The sequence below is a fragment of the Hemitrygon akajei genome, chromosome 11, assembly GCF_048418815.1.
Source record: "Hemitrygon akajei chromosome 11, sHemAka1.3, whole genome shotgun sequence".
Lineage (NCBI taxonomy): Eukaryota > Metazoa > Chordata > Chondrichthyes > Myliobatiformes > Dasyatidae > Hemitrygon > Hemitrygon akajei.
Genome location: NC_133134.1, coordinates 83280951 through 83307792, shown reverse-complemented (window position 1 = coordinate 83307792; position 26842 = coordinate 83280951). Strand labels below are relative to the sequence as shown.

The 26842-nt window shown below is 49.9% G+C and overlaps 1 protein-coding gene across 1 annotated transcript in view; it reads right to left on the bottom strand.

Annotated features, from left to right (window-relative positions):
• Positions 1-26547, bottom strand: part of LOC140736352 (hepatocyte nuclear factor 6-like) — a 471328-nt gene extending 444781 nt beyond the window's left edge. Inside the window, exon 1 of the mRNA XM_073062344.1 lies at positions 25704-26547. Within this exon, the coding sequence (XP_072918445.1) occupies positions 25704-26547 (844 nt within the window). The remainder of the gene's footprint in view (positions 1-25703) is intronic.
• Positions 26548-26842: the final 295 nt, after the last annotated feature.

Genomic DNA, 26842 nt, shown 5'->3' with positions numbered 1-26842 from the left:
ATACCTCCTGACCAACCCCACCTCTACTCCAACATCATCTCATTCCAAACACAACCCTACTCCAACAGCACCTCCCGTCCAAACCCCACCCCCTACTCCAACATAACATCCCGTCAAACCCCACACCAACTCCAACAACGCATACAGTACAACACCACCCCTACTCCTACATAACTTCGTCCAACAACACCCCTACTCCAACATCACCTCCCATTCCATCACACCCTCGACTCCAACATCACCTCCGTCCAACACCACCCCAACTCCAACATCACCTCCCGTCCAACCACACCCCAATTCCAACATCACCTCCCGTCCAACCACACCCCAACTCCAACATCACCTCCCCTCCAACCACACCCCAACTCCAACATCACCTCCCGTCCAACCACACACCAACTCCAACATCACCTCCCGTCCAACCACACCCCAGCTCCAAAAGCACCTCCCGGCCAACCCCACCCCAACTCCAACATCACCTCCCGTCCAACCACACCCCAAGTCCAACAACAACTCCCGTACAACCCAACCCCTACTCCAACATCACCTCCCGTCCAACCACAACCCGACTCCAACATCACCTCCCGTCCAACCCCGTCCCCTACTCCAATAACACTTCCATTCCAACCCCACCCCAACTCCAACAACACCTCCCATCTAGCGACGCCCCATACTCCAACATCATCTCCCGTCCAACCACACCTCGACTCCAACATCACCTCCCGTCCAACCCTACCTCTACTCCAACATCATCTACGTCCAACCCCACCCCAACTCCAACATCACCTCCCGTCCAACCACACCCCGACTCCAACATCACCTCCCGTCCAACCCCGTCCCCTACTCCAATAACACCTCCATTCCAACCCCACCCCTACTCCAACAACACCTCCCGTCTAGCGACGCCCCGTACTCCAACATCATCTCCCGTCCAACCACACCCCAACTCCAACATCACCTCCCGTCCAACCCTACCTCTACTCCAACATCATCTACGTCCAACCCCACCCCAACTTCAACTTCACCTGCCATCCAACTCCATGCCTACTCCAACATCACCTTCTGTCCAACCCCACCCCTACTCCAATAGCACCTCCATCCAACCCCACCCCTACTCCAACAACACCTCCTGTCCAACCCCACCCCTACACCAACATCACCTCCATCCAGCCCCACCCCTACACCAACATCACCTCCGTCCAACCCAACCCCTACTCCAATTTCACCTCACGTCCAACCCAACCAATACTCCAACAGCACCTCCCGTCCAACTCCATGCCTACTCCAACAGCACCTCCCGACCAACCACACCCCCTACTCCAACATCACCTCCCGTCCAACCCCACCTCTACTCCAACATCATCTCAGTCCAAACACACCCCTACTTCAACAGCTCCTCCCGTCTAATCCCACACATACTCCAACAGCACATCCCGTCCAACTACACCTCCTACAACAACATCACATCCCGTCCAAACCCACGCCCTACTCCAACATAACATCCCGTCCAACCACACACCCTACTCCAACATCACCTCCCGTCCAGCCCCACATCTACTCCAACATCATCTCCATCCAACCCCACCCCTAATCCAACAGCACCTCCCGTCCAACCCCATGCCAACTCAAACAACATCTCCCTTCCAACCATACTCCCTACTCCAACATCACCTCCCATCCAATAAGACCCCTACTCCAACATCACCTCCCGTCCAATCACACCCCAACTCCAACATAACCACCCGTCCAACCACACCCCAACTCCAACATCATCTCCCATCCAACCACACCCCAACTCCAACAGCACCTCCCGTCCAACCACACCCCAACTCCAACATCACCTCCCCTCCAACCACACCCCAACTCCAACAGCACCTCCCGTCCAAACACACCCCTACTCCAACATCACCTCCCATTCCATCACACCCTCTACTCCAACATCACCTCCCGTCCAACCACACCCCAGCTCCAAAAGCACCACCTGGCCAACCCCACCCCAACTCCAACACCACCTCCCGTCCAACCACACCCCAAGTCCAACAACAACTCCCGTCCAACCCAACCCCTACTCCAGCATCACCTCCCGTCCAACCACACCCCGACTCCAACATCACCTCCCGTCCAACCACACCCCTACTCCAACAGCACACCCGTCCAACCCCACCCCTACTCCAACAATACCTCCTGACCAACCCCACCTCTACTCCAACATCATCTCATTCCAAACACAACCCTACTCCAACAGCACCTCCCATCCAAACCCCACCCCCTACTCCAACATAACATCCCGTCAAACCCCACACCAACTCCAACAACGCATACAGTACAACACCACCCCTACTCCAACATCACCTCCCATTCCATCACACCCTCTACTGCAACATCACCTCCCGTCCAACCACACCCCAGCTCCAAAAGCAGCTCCCGGCCAACCCCACCCCAACTCCAACATCACCTCCCATCCAACCACACCCCAAGTCCAACAACAACTCCCGTACAACCCAACCCCTACTCCAACATCATCTCCGTCCAACCCCACCCCTAATCCAACAGCACCTCCCGTCCAACCCCATGCCAACTCAAACAACATCTCCCTTCCAACCATACTCCCTACTCCAACATCACCTCCCATCCAATAAGACCCCTACTCCAACATCACCTCCCGTCCAATCACACCCCAACTCCAACATAACCACCCGTCCAACCACACCCCAACTCCAACATCATCTCCCGTCCAACCACACCCCAACTCCAACATCACCTCCCGTCCAACCACATGCCAACTCCAACATCACCTCCCGTCCAACCACACCCCAAATCCAACAGCACCTCCCGTCCAACCCCACCCCTACTCCAAAAGCACCTCCGTCCAACCCCACCCGCTATTCCAACAGCACCTCTGTCCAACCCCACCCGTACTCCAACAACACCTCCTGTCCAACCCCACCCTTACATCAACATCACCTCCGTCCAGCCCCACCCCTACTCCAACATCACCTCCGTCCAACACAACCCCTACTCCAAATTCACCTCACGTCCAAACCAACCAATACTCCAACAGCACCTCCGCTCCAACTCCACCCCTACTCCAACAGCACCTCCCGTCCAACCCCACCCCCTACTCCAACATCACCTCCCGTCCAACCCCACCTCTACTCCAACATCATCTCAGTTCAATCACAACACTACTCCAACAGCACCTCCTGTCCAACTGCAACCCCTACAACAACATCACCTCCCGTCCAACCCCACGCCCTGCTCCAACATAACATCCCGTCCAAACACACCCCTACGCCAACAGCTCCTCCCGTCTAATCACACACATACTCCAACAGCACATCTCGTCCAACCACACACCCTACTCCAACATCACTTCCCGTCCAGCCCCACATCTACTCCAACATCATCTCCGTCCAACCCCACCCCTAATCCAACAGCACCACCCGTCCAACCCCATGCCAACTCCAACAACATCTCCCTTCCAACCATACTCCCTACTCCAACATCACCTCCCGTCCAACAAGACCCCTACTCCAACATCACATCCCGTCCAACCACACCTCAACTCCAACATCACCTCCCGTCCAACCACACCCCAAATCCAACAGCAACTCTCGTCCAAACCCACCCCAACTCCGACATCACCTCCCGTCCAACAATACCCCTACTCCAAAAACACCTCCCATTCCACCACACCCTCTACTCCAACATCATCTCCGTCCAACCCCACCCCTAATCCAACAGCACCTCCCGTCCAACCCCATGCCAACTCCAACAACATCTCCCTTCCAACAATACTCCCTACTCCAACATCACCTCCCGTCCAATAAGACCCCTACTCCAACATCACCTCCCGTCCAACCACACCCCAACTCCAACATAACCACCCGTCCAACCACACCCCAACTCCAACATCATCTCCCGTCCAACCACACCCCAACTCCAACATCACCTCCCGTCCAACCACACCCCAACTCCAACATCATCTCCCATCCAACCACACCCCAACTCCAACAGCACCTCCCGTCCAACCACACCCCAACTCCAACATCACCTCCCCTCCAACCACACCCCAACTCCAACAGCACCTCCCGTCCAAACACACCCCTACTCCAACATCACCTCCCATTCCATCACACCCTCTACTCCAACATCACCTCCCGTCCAACCACACCCCGGCTCCAAAAGCACCACCTGGCCAACCCCACCCCAACTCCAACACCACCTCCCGTCCAACCACACCCCAAGTCCAACAACAACTCCCGTCCAACCCAACCCCTACTCCAGCATCACCTCCCGTCCAACCACACCCCGACTCCAACATCACCTCCCGTCCAACCACACCCCTACTCCAACAGCACACCCGTCCAACCCCACCCCTACTCCAACAATACCTCCTGACCAACCCCACCTCTACTCCAACATCATCTCATTCCAAACACAACCCTACTCCAACAGCACCTCCCATCCAAACCCCACCCCCTACTCCAACATAACATCCCGTCAAACCCCACACCAACTCCAACAACGCATACAGTACAACACCACCCCTACTCCAATATCACCTCCCATTCCATCACACCCTCTACTCCAACATCACCTCCCGTCCAACCACACCCCAGCTCCAAAAGCAGCTCCCGGCCAACCCCACCCCAACTCCAACATCACCTCCCATCCAACCACACCCCAAGTCCAACAACAACTCCCGTACAACCCCATGCCAACTCAAACAACATCTCCCTTCCAACCATACTCCCTACTCCAACATCACCTCCCATCCAATAAGACCCCTACTCCAACATCACCTCCCGTCCAATCACACCCCAACTCCAACATAACCACCCGTCCAACCACACCCCAACTCCAACATCATCTCCCGTCCAACCACACCCCAACTCCAACATCACCTCCCGTCCAACCACATGCCAACTCCAACATCACCTCCCGTCCAACCACACCCCAAATCCAACAGCACCTCCTGTCCAACCCCACCCCAACTCCAACTTCACCTGCCATCCAACTCCACGCCTACTCCAACATCACCTCCCGTCCAACCCCACCCCTACTCCAAAAGCACCTCCGTCCAACCCCACCCGCTATTCCAACAGCACCTCCTGTCCAACCCCACCCCAACTCCAACTTCACCTGCCATCCAACTGCAACCCCTACAACAACATCACCTCCCGTCCAACCCCACGCCCTGCTCCAACATAACATCCCGTCCAAACACACCCCTACGCCAACAGCTCCTCCCGTCTAATCACACACATACTCCAACAGCACATCTCGTCCAACCACACACCCTACTCCAACATCACTTCCCGTCCAGCCCCACATCTACTCCAACATCATCTCCGTCCAACCCCACCCCTAATCCAACAGCACCACCCGTCCAACCCCATGCCAACTCCAACAACATCTCCCTTCCAACCATACTCCCTACTCCAACATCACCTCCCGTCCAACAAGACCCCTACTCCAACATCACATCCCGTCCAACCACACCTGAACTCCAACATCACCTCCCGTCCAACCACACCCCAAATCCAACAGCAACTCCCGTCCAAACCCACCCCAACTCCAACATCACCTCCCGTCCAACAACACCCCTACTCCAAAAACACCTCCCATTCCACCACACCCTCTACTCCAACATCATCTCCGTCCAACCCCACCCCTAATCCAACAGCACCTCCCGTCCAACCCCATGCCAACTCCAACAACATCTCCCTTCCAACAATACTCCCTACTCCAACATCACCTCCCGTCCAATAAGACCCCTACTCCAACATCACCTCCCGTCCAACCACACCCCAACTCCAACATAACCACCCGTCCAACCACACCCCAACTCCAACATCATCTCCCGTCCAACCACACCCCAACTCCAACATCACCTCCCGTCCAACCACATGCCAACTCCAACATCACCTCCTGTCCAACCACACCCCAAATCCAACAGCACCTCCTGTCCAACCCCACCCCCACTCCAACAGCACCTCCGTCCAACCCCACCCGTACTCCAACAACACCTCCTGTCCAACCCCACCCTTACATCAACATCACCTCCGTCCAGCCCCACCCCTACTCCAACATCACCTCCGTCCAACACAACCCCTACTCCAACTTCACCTCACGTCCAAACCAACCAATACTCCAACAGCACCTCCACTCCAACTCCACCCCTACTCCAACAGCACCTCCAGTCCAACCCCATGCCAACTCCAACAACATCTCCCTTCCAACCATACTCCCTACTCCAACATCACCTCCCGGCCAACAAGACCCCTACTCCAACATCACCTCCCGTCCAACCACACCCCAACTCCAACAGCACCTCCAGTCCAACTACACCCCAACTCCAATAGCACCTCCCATCCAACCCCACCCCAACTCCAACATCACCTCCCGTCCAACCCGACCCCTACTCCAACAACACCTCCTGTCCAACCCCACTTCTACTCCAACATCATCTCAGTCCAAACACAACCCTACTCCAACAGCACCTCCCGTCCAAACCCTACCCCCTACTCCAATATCACATCCCGTCAAACCCCACACCGACTCCAACAACGCATACAGTCCAACACCACCCCTACTCCAACATCACCTCCCATTCCATCACACCCTCGACTCCAACATCACCACGGATGATGTACACGGATGGGAAAGGTTTAGAAGGATAGGGATAGGTACACGGATAGGAAAGGTTTAGAGGGATACGGACAGGTACACGGATAGGAAAGGTTTAGAGGGATATGGACAGGTAGACGGATAGGAAAGGTTTAGAGGGATACGGATAGGTACATGGATAGGAAAGGTTTAGAGGGATACGGAGAGGTACACGGATAGGAAAGGTTTAGAGGGATACGGGGAGGTACACGGATAGGGAATGTTTAGAGGGATATGGACAGGTACATGGACAGGAAAGGTTTAGAGGGATAGGGATAGGTACACGGATAGGAAAGTTTTACAGGGATACGGATATGTACACGGATAGGAAAGGTTTAGAGGGATATGGGCAGGTACACGGATAGGAAAGGTTTAGAGGGATATGGGCAGGGACACAGATAGGAAAGGTTTAGAGTGATACGGACAGGCACACAGATAGGAAAGATTTAGAGGGATACGGACAGGTACACGTATGGGAAGGGTTTAGAGGGATACGGACAGGTACACGGAGAGGAAAGGTTCAGAGGGATACGGACAGCTACACGGATAGGAAAGGTTCAGAGGGATACGAACAGGTACACGGATAGGAAAGGGTGAGATGGATACGGACAGGTACACGGATCGGAATGGTTTAGAGGGATACAGACAGGTACACGGATAGGAAAGGTTTAGAGGGATACAGACAGGTACACGGATAGGAAAGGTTTAGAGGGATACGGACAGGTACACGGATGGGAAAGGTTTAGAGGGATAGGGATTGGTACACGGATAGGAAAGGTTTAGAGGGATATGGACAGGTACACGGATAGGAAAGTTTTAGAAGGATACGGACAGGTACCCGGATAGGGAATGTTTAGAGGGATACGGACAGGTACACAGATAGGAAAGGTTTAGAGGGATATGGACAGGTACACGGATAGGAAAGGTTTTGACGGATATGGACAGGGACACGGATAGGAAAGGTTTAGAGGGATAGGGATAGGTACATGGATAGGAAAGATTTAGAGGGATATGGACAGGTACACAGATAGGAAAGGTTTAGAGGGATATGGACAGGTACACGGATAGGAAAGGTTTAGAGGGATATGGACAGGTACACGGATAGGAAAGGTTTAGAGGGATATGGACAGGTACACGGATAGGAAAGGTTTAGAGGGATACGGACAGGTACACGGATAGGAAAGGTTTAGAGGGATAGGGATAGGTACACAGATAGGAAAGGTTTAGAGGGATAGGGAGAGGTACACGGATATGAAAGGTTTAGAGGGATATGGACAGGTACACGGATAGGAAAGGTTTAGAGGGATACGGACAGGAACACGGATAGGAAAGTTTTAGAGGGATAGGGATAGGTACACGGATATGAAAGGTTTAGAGGGATACGGATAGGTACACGGATAGGAAAGGTTTAGAGGGATACGGACTGGTACACGGATAGGAAAGGTTTACACGGTTACGGACAGGTACACGGATAGGACAGGTTTAGAGAGATATGGACAGGTACACGGATATGAATGGTTTAGAGGATACGGACAGCTACACAGATAGGAAAGGTTTAGAGGGATATGGACAGGTACACGGATAGGAAAGGTTTAGAGGGATAGGGATAGGTACATGGATAGGAAAGTTTTAGAGGGATACGGACAGGTACACGGACAGGAAAGGTTTAGAGGGATATGGACAGGTACACGGATAGGAAAGGTTTAGAGGGATAGGGATAGGTACACGGATAGGAACGATTTAGAGGGATACGGACAGGTACACAGATAGGAAAGGTTTAGAGGGATACAGACAGGTACAGGGATAGGAAAGGTTTAGAGGGATACGGACAGGTACACGGATAGGAATGGTTTAGAGGGATACGGACAGGTACATGGATGGGAAAGGTTTAGAGGGATACGGACATGTACACGGATAGGAAAGGTTTAGAGGGATACGGACAGGTACACGGATAGGAAAGGTTTAGAGGGATACGGACAGGTACACGGATGGGAAAGGTTTAGAGGGATAGGGATAGGTACACGGATAGGAACGGTTTAGAGGGATACGGACAGGTACACGGATAGGAAAGTTTTAGAAGGATACGGACAGGTACACGGATAGGGAATGTTTAGAGGGATATGGACATGTACACGGACAGGAAAGGTTTAGAGGGATACGGACAGGTACACGGATAGGAAAGGTTTAGAGGGATATGGACAGGTACACGGATAGGAAAGGTTTAGACAGATATGTACAGGGACACGGATAGGAAAGGTTTAGAGGGATAGGGATAGGTACATGGATAGGAAAGATTTAGAGGGATACAGACAGGTACAGGGATAGGAAAGGTTTAGAGGGATACGGACAGGTTCACGGATAGGAAAGGTTTAGAGGGATAGGGATAGGTACATGGATAGGAAAGTTTTAGAGGGATACGGACAGGTACACGGACAGGAAAGGTTTAGAGGGATATGGACAGGTACACGGATAGGAAAGGTTTAGAGGGATAGGGATAGGTACACGGATAGGAACGATTTAGAGGGATACGGACAGGTACACAGATAGGAAAGGTTTAGAGGGATACAGACAGGTACAGGGATAGGAAAGGTTTAGAGGGATACGGACAGGTACACGGATAGGAATGGTTTAGAGGGATACGGACAGGTACATGGATGGGAAAGGTTTAGAAGGATAGGGATAGGTACACGGATAGGAAAGGTTTAGAGGGATACGGACAGGTACACGGATAGGAAAGGTTTAGAGGGATATGGACAGGTAGACGGATAGGAAAGGTTTAGAGGGATACGGATAGGTACATGGATAGGAAAGGTTTAGAGGGATAGGGATAGGTACATGGATAGGAAAGATTTAGAGGGATATGGACAGGTACACAGATAGGAAAGGTTTAGAGGGATACGGACAGGTATACGGATAGGAAATGTTTAGAGGGATACGGATAGATACACGGATAGGAAAGGTTTAGAGGGATATGGACAGGTACACGGATAGGAAAGGTTTAGAGGGATATGGACAGGTACACGGATAGGAAAGGTTTAGAGGGATATGGACAGGTACACGGATAGGAAAGGTTTAGAGGGATACGGACAGGTATACGGATAGGAAAGGTTTAGAGGGATAGGGATAGGTACACGGATAGGACATGTTTAGAGGGATATGGACAGGTACATGGATAGGAAAGGTTTAGAGGGATATGGACAGGTACACGGATAGGAAATGTTCAGAGGGATACGAACAGGTACACGGATAGGAAAGGGTGAGATGGATACGGACAGGTACACGGATCGGAATGGTTTAGAGGGATACAGACAGGTACACGGATAGGAAAGGTTTAGAGGGATACAGACAGGTACACGGATAGGAAAGGTTTAGAGGGATACAGACAGGTACACGGATAGGAAAGGTTTAGAGGGATACGGACAGGTACACGGATAGGAAAGGTTTAGAGGGATACAGACAGGTACACGGATGGGAAAGGTTTAGAGGGATAGGGATAGGTACACGGATAGGAAAGGTTTAGAGGGATACGGACAGGTACACGGATAGGAAAGTTTTAGAAGGATACGGACAGGTACACGGATAGGGAATGTTTAGAGGGATATGGACAGGTACACGGACAGGAAAGGTTTAGAGGGATGGGGATAGGTACACGGATAGGAAAGGTTTAGAGGGATACGGACAGGTACACGGATAGGAAAGGTTTAGAGGGATATGGACAGGTACACGGATAGGAAAGGTTTAGACAGATATGGACAGGGACACGGATAGGAAAGGTTTAGAGGGATAGGGATAGGTACATGGATAGGAAAGATTTAGAGGGATATGGACAGGTACACAGATAGGAAAGGTTTAGAGGGATACGGACACGTATACGGATAGGAAATGTTTAGAGGGATACGGATAGATACACGGATAGGAAAGGTTTAGAGGGATATGGACAGGTACACAGATAGGAAAGGTTTAGAGGGATATGGACAGGTACACGGATAGGAAAGGTTTAGAGGGATACGGACAGGTACACGGATAGGAAAGGTTTAGAGGGATACGGACAGGTATACGGATAGGAAAGGTTTAGAGGGATAGGGATAGGTACACGGATAGGACATGTTTAGAGGGATATGGACAGGTACACGGATAGGAAAGGTTTAGAGGGATATGGACAGGTACACGGATAGAAAAGGTTTAGAGGGATAGGGTTAGGTACACGGATAGGAAAGTTTAGAGGGATATGGACAGGTACACGGATAGGAAAGTTTTAGAAGGATACGGACAGGTACACGGATAGGATAGGTTTAGAGGGATACGGACAGATACACGGATACGACAGGTTTAGAGAGATTTGGACAGGTACACGGATATGAATGGTTTAGAGGGATACGGACAGGTACACGGATAGGAAAGTTTTACAGGGATACGGATAGGTACACGGATAGGAAAGGTTTAGAGGGATATGGGCAGGGACACCGATAGGAAAGGTTTAGAGTGATACGGACAGGCACACAGATAGGAAAGATTTAGAGGGATACGGACAGGTACACGTATGGGAAGGGTTTAGAGGGATACGGACAGGTACACGGATAGGAAAGGTTCAGAGGGATACGGACAGGTACAAGGATAGGAAAGGTTCAGAGGGATACGAACAGGTACACGGATAGGAAAGGGTGAGATGGATACGGACAGGTACACGGATCGGAATGTTTTAGAGGGATACAGACAGGTACACGGATAGGAAAGGTTTAGAGGGATACAGACAGGTACACGGATAGGAAAGGTTTAGAGGGATAGGGATAGGTACACGGAAAGGAAAGGTTTACAGGGATACGGACAGGTACACGGATAGGAAAGGTTTACAGGGATACGGACAGGTACACGGATAGGACAGGTTTAGAGAGATATGGACAGGTACACGGATAGGAAAGGTTTAGAGGGATAGGGATAGGTACACGGATAGGAACGATTTAGAGGGATACGGACAGGGACACGGATAGGAAAGGTTCAGAGGGATACGGACAGTTACACGGATAGGAAAGGTTTAGAGGGACACGGACAGGTACACGGATAGGAAAGGTTTAGAGGGATATGGGCAGGTACACGGATAGGAAAGGTTTAGAGGGATATGGGCAGGGACACAGATAGGAAAGGTTTAGAGTGATACGGACAGGCACACAGATAGGAAAGATTTAGAGGGATACGGACAGGTACACGTATGGGAAGGGTTTAGAGGGATACGGACAGGTACACGGATAGGAAAGGTTCAGAGGGATACGGACAGGTACACGGATAGGAAAGGTTCAGAGGGATACGAACAGGTACACGGATAGGAAAGGGTGAGATGGATACGGACAGGTACACAGATCGGAATGGTTTAGAGGGATACAGACAGGTACACGGATAGGAAAGGTTTAGAGGGATACAGACAGGTACACGGATAGGAAAGGTTTAGAGGGATACGGATAGGTACACGGAAAGGAAAGGTTTACAGGGATACGGACAGGTACACGGATAGGAAAGGTTTACAGGGATACGGACAGGTACACGGATAGGACAGGTTTAGAGAGATATGGACAGGTACACGGATATGAATGGTTTAGAGGGATACGGACAGCTACACAGATAGGAAAGGTTTAGAGGAATATGGACAGGTACACGGATAGGAAAGTTTTAGAGGGATACGGACAGGTTCACGGATAGGAAAGGTTTAGAGGGATACGGACAGGTACACGGATAGGGAAGGTTTAGAGGGATACGGACAGGTACACGGATAGGAAATGTTTAGAGGGATAGGGATAGGTACATGGATAGGAAAGTTTTAGAGGGATACGGACAGGTACACGGACAGGAAAGGTTTAGAGGGATATGGACAGGTACACGGATAGGAAAGGTTTAGAGGGATAGGGATAGGTACACGGATAGGAACGATTTAGAGGGATACGGACAGGGACACGGATAGGAAAGGTTCAGAGGGATACGGACAGTTACACGGATAGGAAAGGTTTAGAGGGATACAGACAGGTTCACGGATAGGAAAGGTTCAGAGGGATACGGACAGGTACACGAATAGGAAAGGTTTAGAGGGATATGGACAGGTACACGGACTGGAAACGTTTAGAGGGATATGGACAGGTACACGGATAGGAAAGGTTTAGAGGGATACTGACCGGTACAGGGATAGGAATGGTTTACGATAGGGGCCTAATGCTGGCAAATGGGATTAGCATTGTTCGGCCTCTTGGTGTGCGTTGACACGATGGCCTGATGGCGTTGTCCATGCTGTGTGAGTCACTGAAGGACAGTGAAGATCAACACAATTTAAGCTGATGCACAAAGTCTTACCAAGTGCAAAGACACTGCCTGCCATGTGGAAACAACACTGGACACGTGGTGGGGACGCAATGAAACTTGGCAATGGCATTCGTTTATTATTGTCACATGTACCGGGTATAGTGAAAACTTTGTTTTACCATACAGATAATTTCATCACACAAGTAAACAATTACAGAATGCAGAATATCGAGTTACTGTATGGACACAGTGCAGTATAGGTAATCGGTAAATTGCAAGGTCATTATGAGGTTGATTGTGAAGTCAAAAGTCGGTTTTTATTGTACTTGAGGAATGTGCAAAAGTTTTATAACCGTGATTCTGAGGAACCTGTCCTTGAGCCGAACGGTACCTCCTTTCAGTGTTGTCTATCTTCTGTCCGATGAGAGAGGGGAGAAGGGAGATTAACCGGGGTGAGAGAAGTCATTGTTTATGTTTACTGAAGTGTAGACAGCACAACAATATAAAGGATCTGTGGGGAAGGACAGCTTTTTGACACTGAGAGACCGGGCCCTATTGAAGGGGCCCTCGCAAACTTTGCGGGCACATTAAGGAGGGAACAGACGCGTGTTGGCGCATTGTAAAGGACTGGACAGGACTGATGTTGCAGTGAAACGGGTGTGATCCCTGCACTTACTGGATACAGCACTGTGCGAACGTGTTAGGGATGAGTTTGTGTGTGTGTGTGTGTGTGTGTGTGTGTGTGTGTGTGTGTGTGTGTGTGTGTGTGTGTGTGTGTGTGTGTGTGTGTGTGTGTGTGTGTGTGTGTGTGTGTGTGTGTGTGTGTGTAGCTAGGATTTACTATCATATAGAAACATAGAAAATAGGTGGAGGAGTAGGCCCTTCGGCCCTTCGAGGGGTTATATAGCGAGGGGTTCCCAGTACTGTAGTTACCTTATATTTTAAAAACACAAAGTTATTTACATATTTGAGTGAGGATAAACGTCATTCTGATATGGCTCTCTATTAAGGACTGAGAGTGTGAAGTGGTCAGGGAGAGGGGAATCGTGGTTGGAAAAAAAGGGAAGGGAGAGGGGAGGGATCAAGCGGCACCAGATAGATGTTATGATTAATAGAATGATTAATAAACCAATTGTTTGGAATGAAATGACCTTGCCTGCTGTCTCAGGGCTGGGTGGGTCTGCACACGCGCCACTCCCCGTCCCTGTCAGTCCTTCTCCGCCTCCTGTCCCACACCCTCCCGCGGCACTTCGCCCTCGCCATTCCCAACATCCTTTGCTTCCGCCAGATTTACAAACTCACTGCCCGCTCCACCTAGGACTTTTTGCACGGTACTGTATGTTCTGAAGAAAGCGTACTTTACAAGTAAAATAAGCACCTGGATGATTTCTGGAGGTTCCTCCTTTCCCGCCCTGCTCTCTGTCTGAACTTCAAAGCAAGTCTGTTGTGCTGAAACTATGTTACACAGTAACAAGTCCTGGTATGTATCTAGGTACAATGGTCAGCAGAGACCCGATGGGCTGAAGGGACTGTTCCGTTGCTGCATTGATGTATGACCACGATTCCACTATAGAGGGTGTAGCGGAGATTTGAGGAGAGGCTGAGGGCATTTTTCCTTAGGAGAAAAGGACTGGGGTGGAATGCGGGAGAGACAGTGAAAGACTTCAGCAAGTATTGGAAACTGCGGAATCTGTGGAAGGAGACGGACAGTCGACGTTTCAGTTCGAGACCGTTCAGCTGGGAAAAAAACTGGACCCATAAATCGGTAGGTGTGGGGGGGGGGGGTTGAATCCGGGGAGTGAGGTAGGAATAGACTACAAGGACAATCGTAGAGGGAGAGGACAACATAGCCTCGATGAGCTCTATTGCCAAGAGCGCTGCCACAAGAAAGCAGGGTCCCCCACCATCCAGGCCATGCTCTCTTCTCACTGCTACCATCAAGAAGGAGGTACAGGAGCCTCACCGCCCCATACCACCAGGTTCAGGAACTGACTTCAGAACCAGTGTGAACCAATTACCCACCTCAGAATTTATTCCACAACCTACAAACTCACTTCCAAAACTTTACTTTGAATTTTGAAATATGAAAAGCCATTAGCCGGGTGTGGGGGACATTGCTGTAAGTTAACAGCAGGTGTTAAAGCTGGTGGCGTCGTGACATCAGCGCCGGACTTCGGAGCGAAGGTTCCCGAGTTCGAATCCAGCCGGTTCCAAACTCCCTGGAGAGGGATGGGCTCCGCCAGGTTTCAGATGCCCAAGACACGCCGTACGATGAGCAATCACCAAAAAGCTTGTCATGATGGCGCCCCGACGACTCCACCAGGAGTTAAGGGCGCACACACACACACATTAATTACTGCTAAGGCTTCAGACGCTGCCTAGCTTGCCGTGTGTTTCCACACTCGCCAGATGTCTGCAAGTAACTCACAAACATCGCGATTCCGAAGTGCTCAGTCACTGAAGTTCAGCACCAATACCTCCGAACAGCTCCTCGGGCGAGGTGAGCCGGAACAGAAGGCTGCAGGATCACGTGAATGATTGCAGAGGGTCATTGAGGACGGAAGCAGCCCTTTCGGCCCAACTCGTCCATGCTGAACAAGTTCCCCACCTAAGCTACTCCCATCTACCCGCGTTTGCCCATATCCCTCTAAACCTTTCCAGTCCCTGTTCCATTTGGAGATGGTGGAATCGAGAACACACAATCTGTTGGAGGAACTCAGTGGACTGAACATTATCTGTGGGCGGGGTGTGTGTGGGGGGGGGTGGGGACGAGCTGTCGACATCTCGGGTTGAAACCCTAGATACTGCCTCTTTAATATCCAAAAGGTTCAGATTTTAAAATAAATCAGACATGTCTTCTGCAGATCAGGAAAATCAAACCTGCAGCGTTATTTTCTCAAATCTACTTCACAAAGTAAGGAATAAGACGCTGGGCACTAGCTTGGGGCGGCACGGTGGAGGCTTAGCGTAACGCTGTTACAGCTTCAGCGACCTGGGTTCAATTCCCGCTGCTGGCTGTGAGGGGTTGGTACGCTCGCCCCGTGGTCGTGTGGGTTTCCTGCGGGTGCTCCGCTTTCCTAAGACCTGTGGGTTAGTAGATTAATTGGTCGCGTGGGTGTAATTGAGGGGTGCGGGCTTATTGAGCTGGAAGGGCCTGTTACTGCTCTGTATCTCTAAACAAACAAGTAAACAAATAAACATTTACAAACATTCCACTTCACCTTGATTGACCTTTTGAACATCTTCTCCATGTAACGTGCTGTTTGGCCTGGTGGCGGTGTGGAAATACCTCTCTAGCAAAGGATGTGTAAGGCGCTCCTTTCCTCCAGTAGCCTGTAGGTCACAGCTCGGGTCCCCCCCCCCACCCCATCAGGGTCACGTGAAGTCATGGGAGCAGATGGTGGACGGTCGGATGAGCAGCCGGTACGATCACGTGACCAGTGACGGCAGGAAGACAATCTGTGGAGAGTATTGATAATGGCTGGGGTCGCCCGTCTTGTAAAAGCACTACGCAGAAGAAGGCAACGAAGGTAGAAAAAAAATTGTCAAGAATAATCACGTCCATGAACAAAACACACAGAGTGCTGGAAGAACTCAACAGGTCAGGCAGCATCTGTGGAAATGAATTTTGGCATAAGAGGAGGCCAAGGACGATACATCGGAACGGGAATTGGAATTAAAATGTTCAGCTACCGTAAAGTCCCGCTTGCGGCCGACGGTGTGGAGGTGCTCGACGAAGCGGTTCCCCAATTAAAAACAGGTCTCACCAATGTGTAGAAGGCCGCATCAAGAGCACCGGACACAATAGACGACCCCAGCAGATACGTAGGTGAAGTGTCGCCTCTTCTGGAAGGACTGTTGGTGCCCTGATTGGAGGTGAGGGGCGAGGTGTATAGGCAGGTGTAGCACTCAGGCCATATGAGGGATAAGTGCCGGGAGGGACGAATGGACGAGGGAATGGCGGAGGGAGCGATCCCTGCGGAAAGTGGAATGGAGGGCCGTGAGGGGTGGGGATGGGGGTTAAAGATACGTTTAGTGGTAAGATCTTATTGGAGATGGCGTAAGTTGCGGAGTATTATGCGTTAGATACGAAGGCTGTTGGGGTGGTAGGTAAGGACAAGGGGAACTCTATCACTATTAAGGCGGCGGGAAGATGGGGTGAGCGAGAATGTACGGGAAATGGAGGCGGATGCGAGTGAGGGCAACTTCAATAGTTTGGGGATGGAAACCCCGTTCTTTAAACAAGGAGGACGTCTCTGATGACTTGGAACGGAAAGCCGCCTCCTGAGAACAGATGCGGTGGAGGCGAATAAATTGAGAAAATGGAACATTTTTACAGGATATAGCGTAGGAAGAGACAACGTCGAATTAACCGTGGGGATCGGCAGCTTTATAAAAGACGTCCCTCGACAGTTTGTCTCCAGAGGTGGAGACGGAGAGATCGAGAAGGTTTCACATGGTGGGGGTGGGGGGGGGGGGGAAGGTGTCAGAAATGTATCAAGTGAATTTAAGAGCAGATTGGAAGTTAGAGTCAAAGTTGATAGAAATTGATCAGCTCAGCGTGGGTGCACGAAGCTGCGCCAATGCGGTCGTCAATGTGGCGGAAAATGTGTTGGCGAGTATAACCGAGGAAGGCTTCCACCGTGGACCGTTCTACGTAGCCAACGTAGAGGCAGGCATAGCTGGCGACGATGCGAGTGCCCACGGCTACCCCTTGAGTTTGGAGAAAGTGGGAGCAGTCCATGATCGCCTACGTCACACGACACGGCGCATAATGGTGATGAACTCAGCGAGAGGGAGGGAGGGAGAGGGAGAGGGAGAGGGAGAGGGAGAGGGAGAGAGAGAGAGAGAGAGAGAGAGAGAGAGAGAGAGAGAGAGAGAGAGAGAGAGAGAGAGAGAGAGAGAGAGATAGGAGTTCAGGTCCACGGTTCCCTGAGAGCGGTCGTCACAGGTAGACAGAGCAGTGAAAAGGGCCTTCGTCAGTCAGTGTAGGAGCTGGGATGTTGTGTTGCAGTCGTACAAGGCGTTGGTAAGTATTGTGTTTAGCTTTGGTCACCTTGAGTGCGGAAAGATGGTGTTGCCAGAATGTAAGAGTCTGAATTATAGGGAGAGATTGGGCACGCTAGGACTATATTCACTGGAGCTTAGAAGAACAGTCTCGCAGAGGTGTATAAAGTCATGAGGGACATGGGCAGAGTGAATCCTCGCGGGCTGGGCTGGGGGGGGGGGGGGGGGGATCCAGAACTTGAACGCTCGATGAAGGTGAAAGGGGGAGGGTTTAAAGAAGTCTTGAGGGAGGAAGTGGTTGAGGCTTGCATGTTAACAGCATTGCAAAAGCACTTGGTTAGGTGCAGTACTGCGCCAAAGCCCTGGGCACGTGTGCAATAAATAGCTAAGGCACAGTAAATCACGTCTTTCCAGTTACCAAATAACACCTATTACTACCGAGCTAATACTAAGCTAAGCTTTCAACTCACAGAACTCCGTTGATACCCCTGCCCCCCTTACCCCCATCCCTATCTATAATTTTAGTCTGGTTCTCTTTCTCTCTCTTTTTTCCCCCCTCACTATAATCTCCCCCCCCCCCAGCCCTACCTTTCTTTCTCTTTTATTTCCCATAATTCTCCACCTTCACCCAGCCCATTTTCCTCCAGCCTATCACTTCCCAGCTCTCTACTTCATCCCTCCCCCCACTTCTTATCCCCCCTCGACCATCCCATGTTACTTCACTCCTGATGAAGGGTTTCGGCCCGAAACGTCGTCACTACCTCCTCCCATAGATGCTGTCTGGCCTGCTGAGTTCTGCCAGCATTTTGTGTTTTTACAAAGCTAAGCACTCTCATTTCTGCAGAGTCCTGACGAAGGGTCTCGGCCCGAAACGTCGACAGCGCTTCTCCCTATAGATGCTGCCTGGCCTGCTGCGTTCCACCAGCATTTTGTGTGTGTCACTTTGATTTCTGTTCCTGTTTCCTATACAGTAATGTGCGTGGATGGGAAATGTCTGAACGGCTACGAGCCAAACACGGGGAAATGGAATCAGGTCTGAATCTTGGTTAGCAGGGGAGATGGTGGGCCGAAGGACTCGTGTCTGTGCTGCATGACTCTGTGAATCTCTCTCACTTTGCTTTATCATCTTAAAGCCAAATCAGTTGTTATTTTAAACACTAGATGACACCCTCGTTATTGACTCGCTGATACGGAGCGGTGTCTGATCACACTCCTGACGAGAAGCGTTCAGAATCGGCAATGTCGGGAGTTACAGAATCGAAGTTGGAAAGGTGGTGAAGTCTCTCTGCGGACTCGCACTCACAGAGTCGGCCGTGGGGCTGCGGATACTGCGTGTGACCGGGATCGGGGTCGGTACCGTGGGGGGTCGGGAACGCCGGTCGGGTGTGCGCCGGGCGCCCGCGTCTAGACAGTTGCGTCTTGTGTCGGACAGGTTATAAGTTTCGCTTCATGTCAGTGTCTTGCTACTTGTACATGCGAATAACGAGGGGTTAGTATGCCGTGAGTGCAACTTATTAACTGAAAAATACACTCAGTTGCAACTTTATGAAACACCGGAGAGGAACCGGGTGTGTTTTCTGCTGCTGCAGCAGCCCAACCGCTTCAAGCTTCGACGTGATGTTGGTTCAGAGATGCTCTTCTGCACACCGCTGCTGTAACGTGTGCTTATTTGAGTTGCTGTCAGCTTGAACCAGTCTGACCGTTCTTCTCTGACCTCTCTCATTAACAAGGCTTTTTTTTTTGCCCACAGAAATGCCGCTCACTGGGCGGTTTTTTTGTTTTCCCCACCATTCTCTGTAAACGGTAGAGAATCGTGTGTGTGAAAATCCCAGGAGTTCGGCAATTTCTGAGATACTCAAACCACCCCATCTGGCACCAACAACCATTCCGGTTAAAGTCACTTAGATCATATTTCCTCCCCATTCTGATGTCTGGCGTGACCAACGGCTGAACCTCTTGACCATGTCTGCGTGCTTTTATGCAGTGAGCTGCTGCCACATGATTGGCTGATTAGATATTTGCACTAACGAGCGGCTGTACAGGTGTATCGAACAAAGTGGCCACTGAGTTTATATATAAAATAATTGATAAAAATTAACTGCGCGTATTAACGGCATAAAATAAATACTGAGTTTTGAAACTACTTAAATGGCAGATTTGTTTTCAAAGCATTTAAAGCATTTTTTCAAGATCGACTTTTGAAATCAGTTACGTTTTTGAAAATAATGATTATTGTTTGAAGACACCCGGCAAGGCGGCTGAAAGGATTTCCCGAGACAGAGTCTCCACAGTATACCAACTGGTCGATAACTAACCCACAATGGTTCATTCAGCACGTAGCCGCAAGGTCAAAATCCCGAGCTGGTGGTTGGGAGAATAATTCAATAATTTCTGTGTGCTTTAACCATAAAAACTACAACGGATCTAAGTATTTATACTACAACGTATATTACAAACAAACTTCATTAATTATTTTGGTTTATTAGGTTATGTTTCTAATATAACTGAAATTATCGGTTATAAAATTGGTACAATAATTATTGCAGTAAAACGGAGAGAAATGTAATTAATTCTTGTTGTATCCTTATATAATTTCAGTAGTCTCGCTGGCAAAACTTACAGTTTTTTTGTTTGATCGTAATAAACATTTGTGTTTCATTAAAATGTTTTTTTTTTAGATTTCCTCCTAATATGTCACAATTCAGCTGTTTCACACTGGAAAATATACTTTCGTGAGGTTATTGGATTCGATTTAAATGCCTATATTGTATTGAGAAATGTTTGTTTATGCAATAAAATAATGGGAATTTATGATTAATTAATGAAGTCCTAACTCCAGCACGGGAGCTCCCAGGCCCAGCCGCCAAGGGACATAGCGCTAGCAAACCCATCCCGTAAAAAAGCCAGAGCTACAGAAACGTCAGCAGAAGCTTCGAAGACCCCATCCCGGGAAGAGGAAGAATCTTCCCCAAGAAGTCTTTTGAAGTCAATGTGGTGAAGGCGGAAGCCGGGGGGGTGGGGGGCGATAAACCTTCAGCCCAGGCGAGCTACTGTTGCCCCGTTAGGGGTGATGGCTTAAAGAAAAAGAAGAAAGCAGTCGTGTTGCTTTTTATTGAACATCTGCCATCTCGTTTTAAACGAGTATTTAACGATTATCTGAAGCATCGAAACTCAGTGGCCGTTTTATTAAATACGCCTGCTCTTTAACGCAAATATCTAATCTGCCAATCAGACAGCGGCGAGCGGCTCCATGCATAAAAGCATGAAAACATGGTCAAGAGGTTCAGTTCGTGTTTGAACCAAACATCAGAATGCGGAGAAATTTGATCTGTGACTTTGACCGTGGAATGATAGTCGGTGCCATGTCGGGTGGTTTAATTATCGCAGACGTCACCTGGGATTTCCAGTCACAGTAGTCTCTAGTTATTACTGAGAATGGTGAGAGAGAAAAAAACTCGGAAAAAAAAACATCCAGTGAGTGTCTGTTCTTTGCGCGATAGCGTCTTGTTATTGAGGGAGGTCGGAGGAGAATGGCCTGGCTGGCTGAAGCTGGGAGCAAGACGACAGCAACTCAGATAGCCACGCGTTACAACAGTGGTGGGCGGAAGAGCGTTTCTGAAAGCAGAACACGTTGAACGTTGAAGTGGACTGGCTGCGTCGATGGAGCACCGGGACAGGACGATCGGTGCTCGCTTCACCGGGCACAGGAGGTAACTGGGAAAGTGGCCTCTCAGTGCGTTTCATGGAGACTTAGAAGCCCACCTCAGATCCGCAGAGAACACCGCCCACTGCAAATTACACGGATTTTATAGTTTTCAGTTCTCTTGCGTCCGGTTAACAGAACCTTAAAGACATTTTAAAAGGAGGCGTTTTTCATTTGTTCGCGCGATCTCTCCAAGGTTACCCTACTTCCGCTTGTGATCGGGATAAGGCAGATTGAACAAGACCCTCAGCTTAAGGGAAAGTTACATCTTTGCTGTGACATTGAACAACTATCGAATTGTGCGCCTTTAGCTTGGGAAGAGTGAAAATGGTCAATAACAAACGCTCCTAGTGGGAGAATAAACCATTTTACAAAGAAAAATCATTGCAAGACTCTTAAAAGGATCTCAAGAATGGTTAAAATTATACTAGGCAAGACTTTCGGCGTCTGTAGAGAGGAACAAACAGCGCGTCTCGGCCCGAAACGTTGACTGTTTCTTCCTCTCGATAGGTGCTGCCTGACCTGCTGAGTTCCTCCAACATTTTGTGTGTGTCGCTCAAGATTTCCAGCTTCTGCAGAATCTCATGTGTCAAAGGGGTATTAGTAATGATTAAATACATTGAAAAGTTAGGAAACAAAAACTTAGTTCGAACTTAATTGAAATTGCATAAACTCGCTGCAGAACATAGAGCATAGCGCAGTACAGAACAGGAACAGTCCCTTCGGCCCAGCAGGTCTGTGCCGACCAGGATTAAACTAAACACACGATCCTTGTCCCTCTGTTCCACGTCTGTTCATGTGTCTATTTAAATGTTTCTTTAATGCTACTATCGCCCTCGTGGGCTGTGTGGTCCGGGACCACCCCTCTCAGCTCTGTGTTGCGTATTGGGACGTAAAAAGATTGGAGGGTATACAACTATAAATCAGGGACTTCTTCAATCGCCCTCTCTCTCTCACGCACAAACACAGCTATATACGCAACCTGCACACTCAGTGATACATTGACCACCCCTTTGTCCTGATGAAGGGTTTCAGCCCGAAACGCCGACTGTTTATTTCCCTCCGTAGATGCTGCCTGACCTGCTGAGTTCCTCCATTTTTTGTATGTGCGCTGCTCAAGGTTTCAAGCATTTGTACAATCTCTTCTGCGTCCTTGCGAAAATGATTTTTATCCGTAGAAAATAAAGACGTGTGTGTGTGTCTGTGAGTGTGTGTGCCTGTGAGTGTGAGTGCGTGTGTGTAAATGTGTGTGTGTCTGTGAGTGTGTGTGCCTGTGAGTGTGAGTGCGTGTGTGTAAATGTGTGTGTGTGTGAGTGAGTGCGTGTGTATGTGTATATGTGTATGTGTAAATGTGTGTGTGTCTGTGAGTGTGAGTGCGTGTGTATGTGTCTGCGTGTGTGTAAATGTGTGTATGTGTGTGTGTCTGTGAGTGTGTGTGTGTGTATATGTGTATGTGTCTGCGTGTGTGTAAATGTGTGTGTGTGTGAGTATGTGTAAATGTGTGTGTGTGTGTGTGTGTGTGTGTGTGTGTGTGTGTGTGTGTGTGTGTGTGTGTACAACTATGCCACTCGGCATTACAATATTAGAATTGAAACGATCAGGGAATATTTATCCCAGAACACCGCAGAAAGATAAATAATTTGCCGAGGCGGCGGAGAGCGAGAAGGACCCTGCCGCGGCCGCTCTGTAGCGACCTTCTCCGGCTGAGACAGCCGCCGGGGGCGATTTCTCCAAAACATCTCGCCACTAGATGCAAAATCGAAAAGGGATGAGTTCATTTCCCCCCCCCCCCCCCCCCCATTTGTGTGTGTGTGGCGGAGGGGGTGGACTGGGAGATAACTATTCAGTAAAAAAGAGAAAATTCCCGCAGTAAATGCTGATTCTTTCCTCTTCCTACTGAGAGCATTTGACGAACTTCGGGGGGGTTGCAAAAGCTGTGGAGCCTGTAATGAAGTGAATTCCAAGCATTGGAAATGGGATTAAAGGATATTTACTGGGACTTTTTCACCTTACCGACCAAGGCTTCAAATTAAGTTAAGGCTGGAGCAGATTGCGGATCAATTCACACCGAAGCATATGTACATGGCGGTCTTAATTTCTTTAAAGTAAAACTGCACGCCTCCAGAGTTAAAGGGAGTTGTTCCATTACTTTCGGGATTAAAATGAATTCTAATCAATATTCTATGAAAACGGTTTAAAAGTGGACTGCGCTGACGTCAACCGGAGAGAAGTAATTCGGCCCTTAGGTAACCTGCACACCGGTCCAGCCCCATCTCTCGGCTTCTCTCGCTCTCCTAGCCCAACAGCAAGCCATTCCGGATTCCGGATTAGATCGCAGGGCCAGCATGAATCCCGAAACGCAATGAGCAGGGCAAGGCGCGTTGAAGTTTGGAGAGAGAGAGAGGGAGGGGAGGGGGGGAGAGAGAGAGAGAGAGAGAGAGAGAGAGAGAGAGAGAGAGAGAGAGAGAGAGAGAGGAGAGAGAGAGAGAGAGAGAGAGAGAGAGAGAGAGAGAGAGAGAGAGAGAGAGGGAGAGAGAGAGAAATTCGTTGTTTTGGGGCAGTAGTGCATCGCCATATTTAATAATAAAATCCTATAAATTACAATAAGTATATATAGTATATATTAAATTAAATAAGTAGTGCGAAACGGGAGGATAATAGTGGACGTACAAAAAAGCTGGATGAACTCAGCAGGTCGGGCAGCATCCGTTGAAATGAGCAGTCAACGTTTCGGGCCGAGACCTTTCGTCAGGAAGGGTTCTGACGAAGTGTCCTGACGAAGGGTCTCGGCCCGAAACGTTGACTGCTCATTTCCACAGATGCTGCCCGACCTGCTGAGTTCATCCAGCTTGTTTGTACGTGTTGGTTTGTCCGCAGCATCTGCAGTGTACTTTGTGTTTAGGATAATAGTGGGGTAGTAGTACAGAGCGTATGGCCGAATGGCTGTAAACCCGTCCAATCGGCGCAAAAGGAAAAGCGCAAGGCCGCCCATTTCCAAACAGTGACCTGTTAAGTTCACCAACTTCTAGTGATTGAGAAATTACAGATTTTTTTTTCTTTTGCAAGGGTTTGGGGTAAATGGCTCTTCCATGGTGCAAACATCGGCGCGATGGGGCGATTCGCCTGGCTCCGGGCTATCGATACGGGGCTCGGGAACGCAAGCCTGGATGAGGCCAAGTGGCCCCGGGGAGAATATGCTCTCTTATATTTACATACTATTCAAACGTCTGTCAACTGGATTAAAATAATATTCACCTAACTAAAGTATTGTTTTTCAGTTATAGAATTAGGTCGTCTTCAAGTCAGCATAAATACGTGTAATAGAGGATGAGGTGCCCGTCCAAAGACAAACAGAAATGTAAAAAAAAAAGGATTGAGATAGAGATTAATAGACGGATAGGAAGGGAGAAGAGGAAGATATAAATAACATAACAGTATGGGTGGATCGATCAATCGATCGATCAGTTGATAGATAGATGGATGGATAGACAGATAGATAGAGATGAATGGATAGATTGAAAGAGACAGACAGATAGATAGATAGATGGATGGATGGATAGATAGAAAGACAGATATATAGAGTTGGATAGATGGATAGACAGGGATAGATATTAAATATTAGATATGAGTTATTGGGAGAGGCTGGACAAACCTGGAGTTGAAGGCTGAAGGGAAAGCACGAGAGGTTTAGATTGGGTAGACAGCCAGAATCTTTTCCCTGGGTGAAAATGATAAATACTAGGAGACATGCTTTTAAGGTTAGAGGGAGGATAGTTCAGAGGCGACGCGCGAAGCAAGCTTTCTTGTAATGCAGAGAGTGCTAGGTGTCCGGACTGGGTTACCAGGGACAGTAGTGGAAACAGGGGGTTTAGTGGGGTTTAAAAGACCGTTAGATAAAGAGACGGGTAGGAAGGGAGGGAGGGATAGTGAGAAGAAAGTTCAGCTATGGTTAGATGGAGCCGAATACTAGTCTCCTCATTAGAGGGTCAAAGTGGGGGTGGGCGAAGGGACAGGTAACTTCCCTTGGATACAGTCTTACCTTCCAATCTCAGGAAAGACATCCTCTGGTGCTCGGGCTCCTGGAGCCACTTCCACATCCTCCTGAAAGTCTCCCGTCCCGACTTGAGCTTCGCCCAGGGCTTGGGATTCCTCAGCAGATCGGACAGTGTGCCCTGGGAGCGGCAGAGGACTCGCTGGGCGAAAACAGCCTGCGGGATGCTGTACCGCTTCAGCTCCGCCATGACGCTATGGGCCACTTCCTTGGTGTTGATCTCTTCCGAATGTCCCGGGGCTTCGTACTGGGATCTCCCCTGGGGCGAGCGGCGAGGAGGGAATCGTCGGGGATGAGCTCCCCCTTCTTGGGGGCTCAGCGGCACCGCCCCAGAAGTCACCGGCTGGGACATTGTATCCTGATCTCCGCGCAGAAAGGTTGAAGGTGCCCCGCCGGTGGAGATAGGGGAGATCTTCTCGACGCCCAGGTGACCGGCGCAGAATCCGTAGGCACCAAAACCCTGGCCGCTCATGGGGGAGAGGGACTGCCCCATACCCAGATCCTTGGGGTAAGAGCTGAAAAAGTTATTGAAGCTCCTGTCCTCCCGCATGAAGGCGAAGCTACCGAAAACATTGTTGGCGGGCAGACTCTGGGCTCGGTGTCTGCCCGCGGGCTGAAGAGACGGGGTCAAGGGGCCGTAGTTGGCTCCGGGAGGCTCGCAGTTCACCCCCATCAGCGGCAGATCCGGCCGGTAGTTGCAAGGATCCAACACCGAGGCCACGCCGGTCACCGGCTGAGGTGGGTCGGGAGGACAGAGCACTTCCCTGGCGTGGATAAGATGCTGGCGACTCGCCTGTTCGCTGACAACGTTCAAACCCAACTGTGTTTCCATTATGAGAACCAGAACCGCCTTCACAGGGGGTTTAATGGGATCCGAGCCGCTCTCCTCATGGCTTAGGTCTGTCTTCTCCTCTCTCTCTCTCTCTCTCCCTGCCCTCCCCCTGTCTCCTCCCTCTCCTCTCCTCTGTCTGTCTCTCTCCCTCTCCCTGTTCTTCCTTCTCTGCGCAGGTCTCGATACTGGAGCATCGATTTCTACAGAGGACAGTGCTGGTTAACTTCCGGGTTTTTGAACGCCAGGCCTCTGAAAGTCTGTCATTTTGGCGATTAAAACAACAGGAAGGCTATTT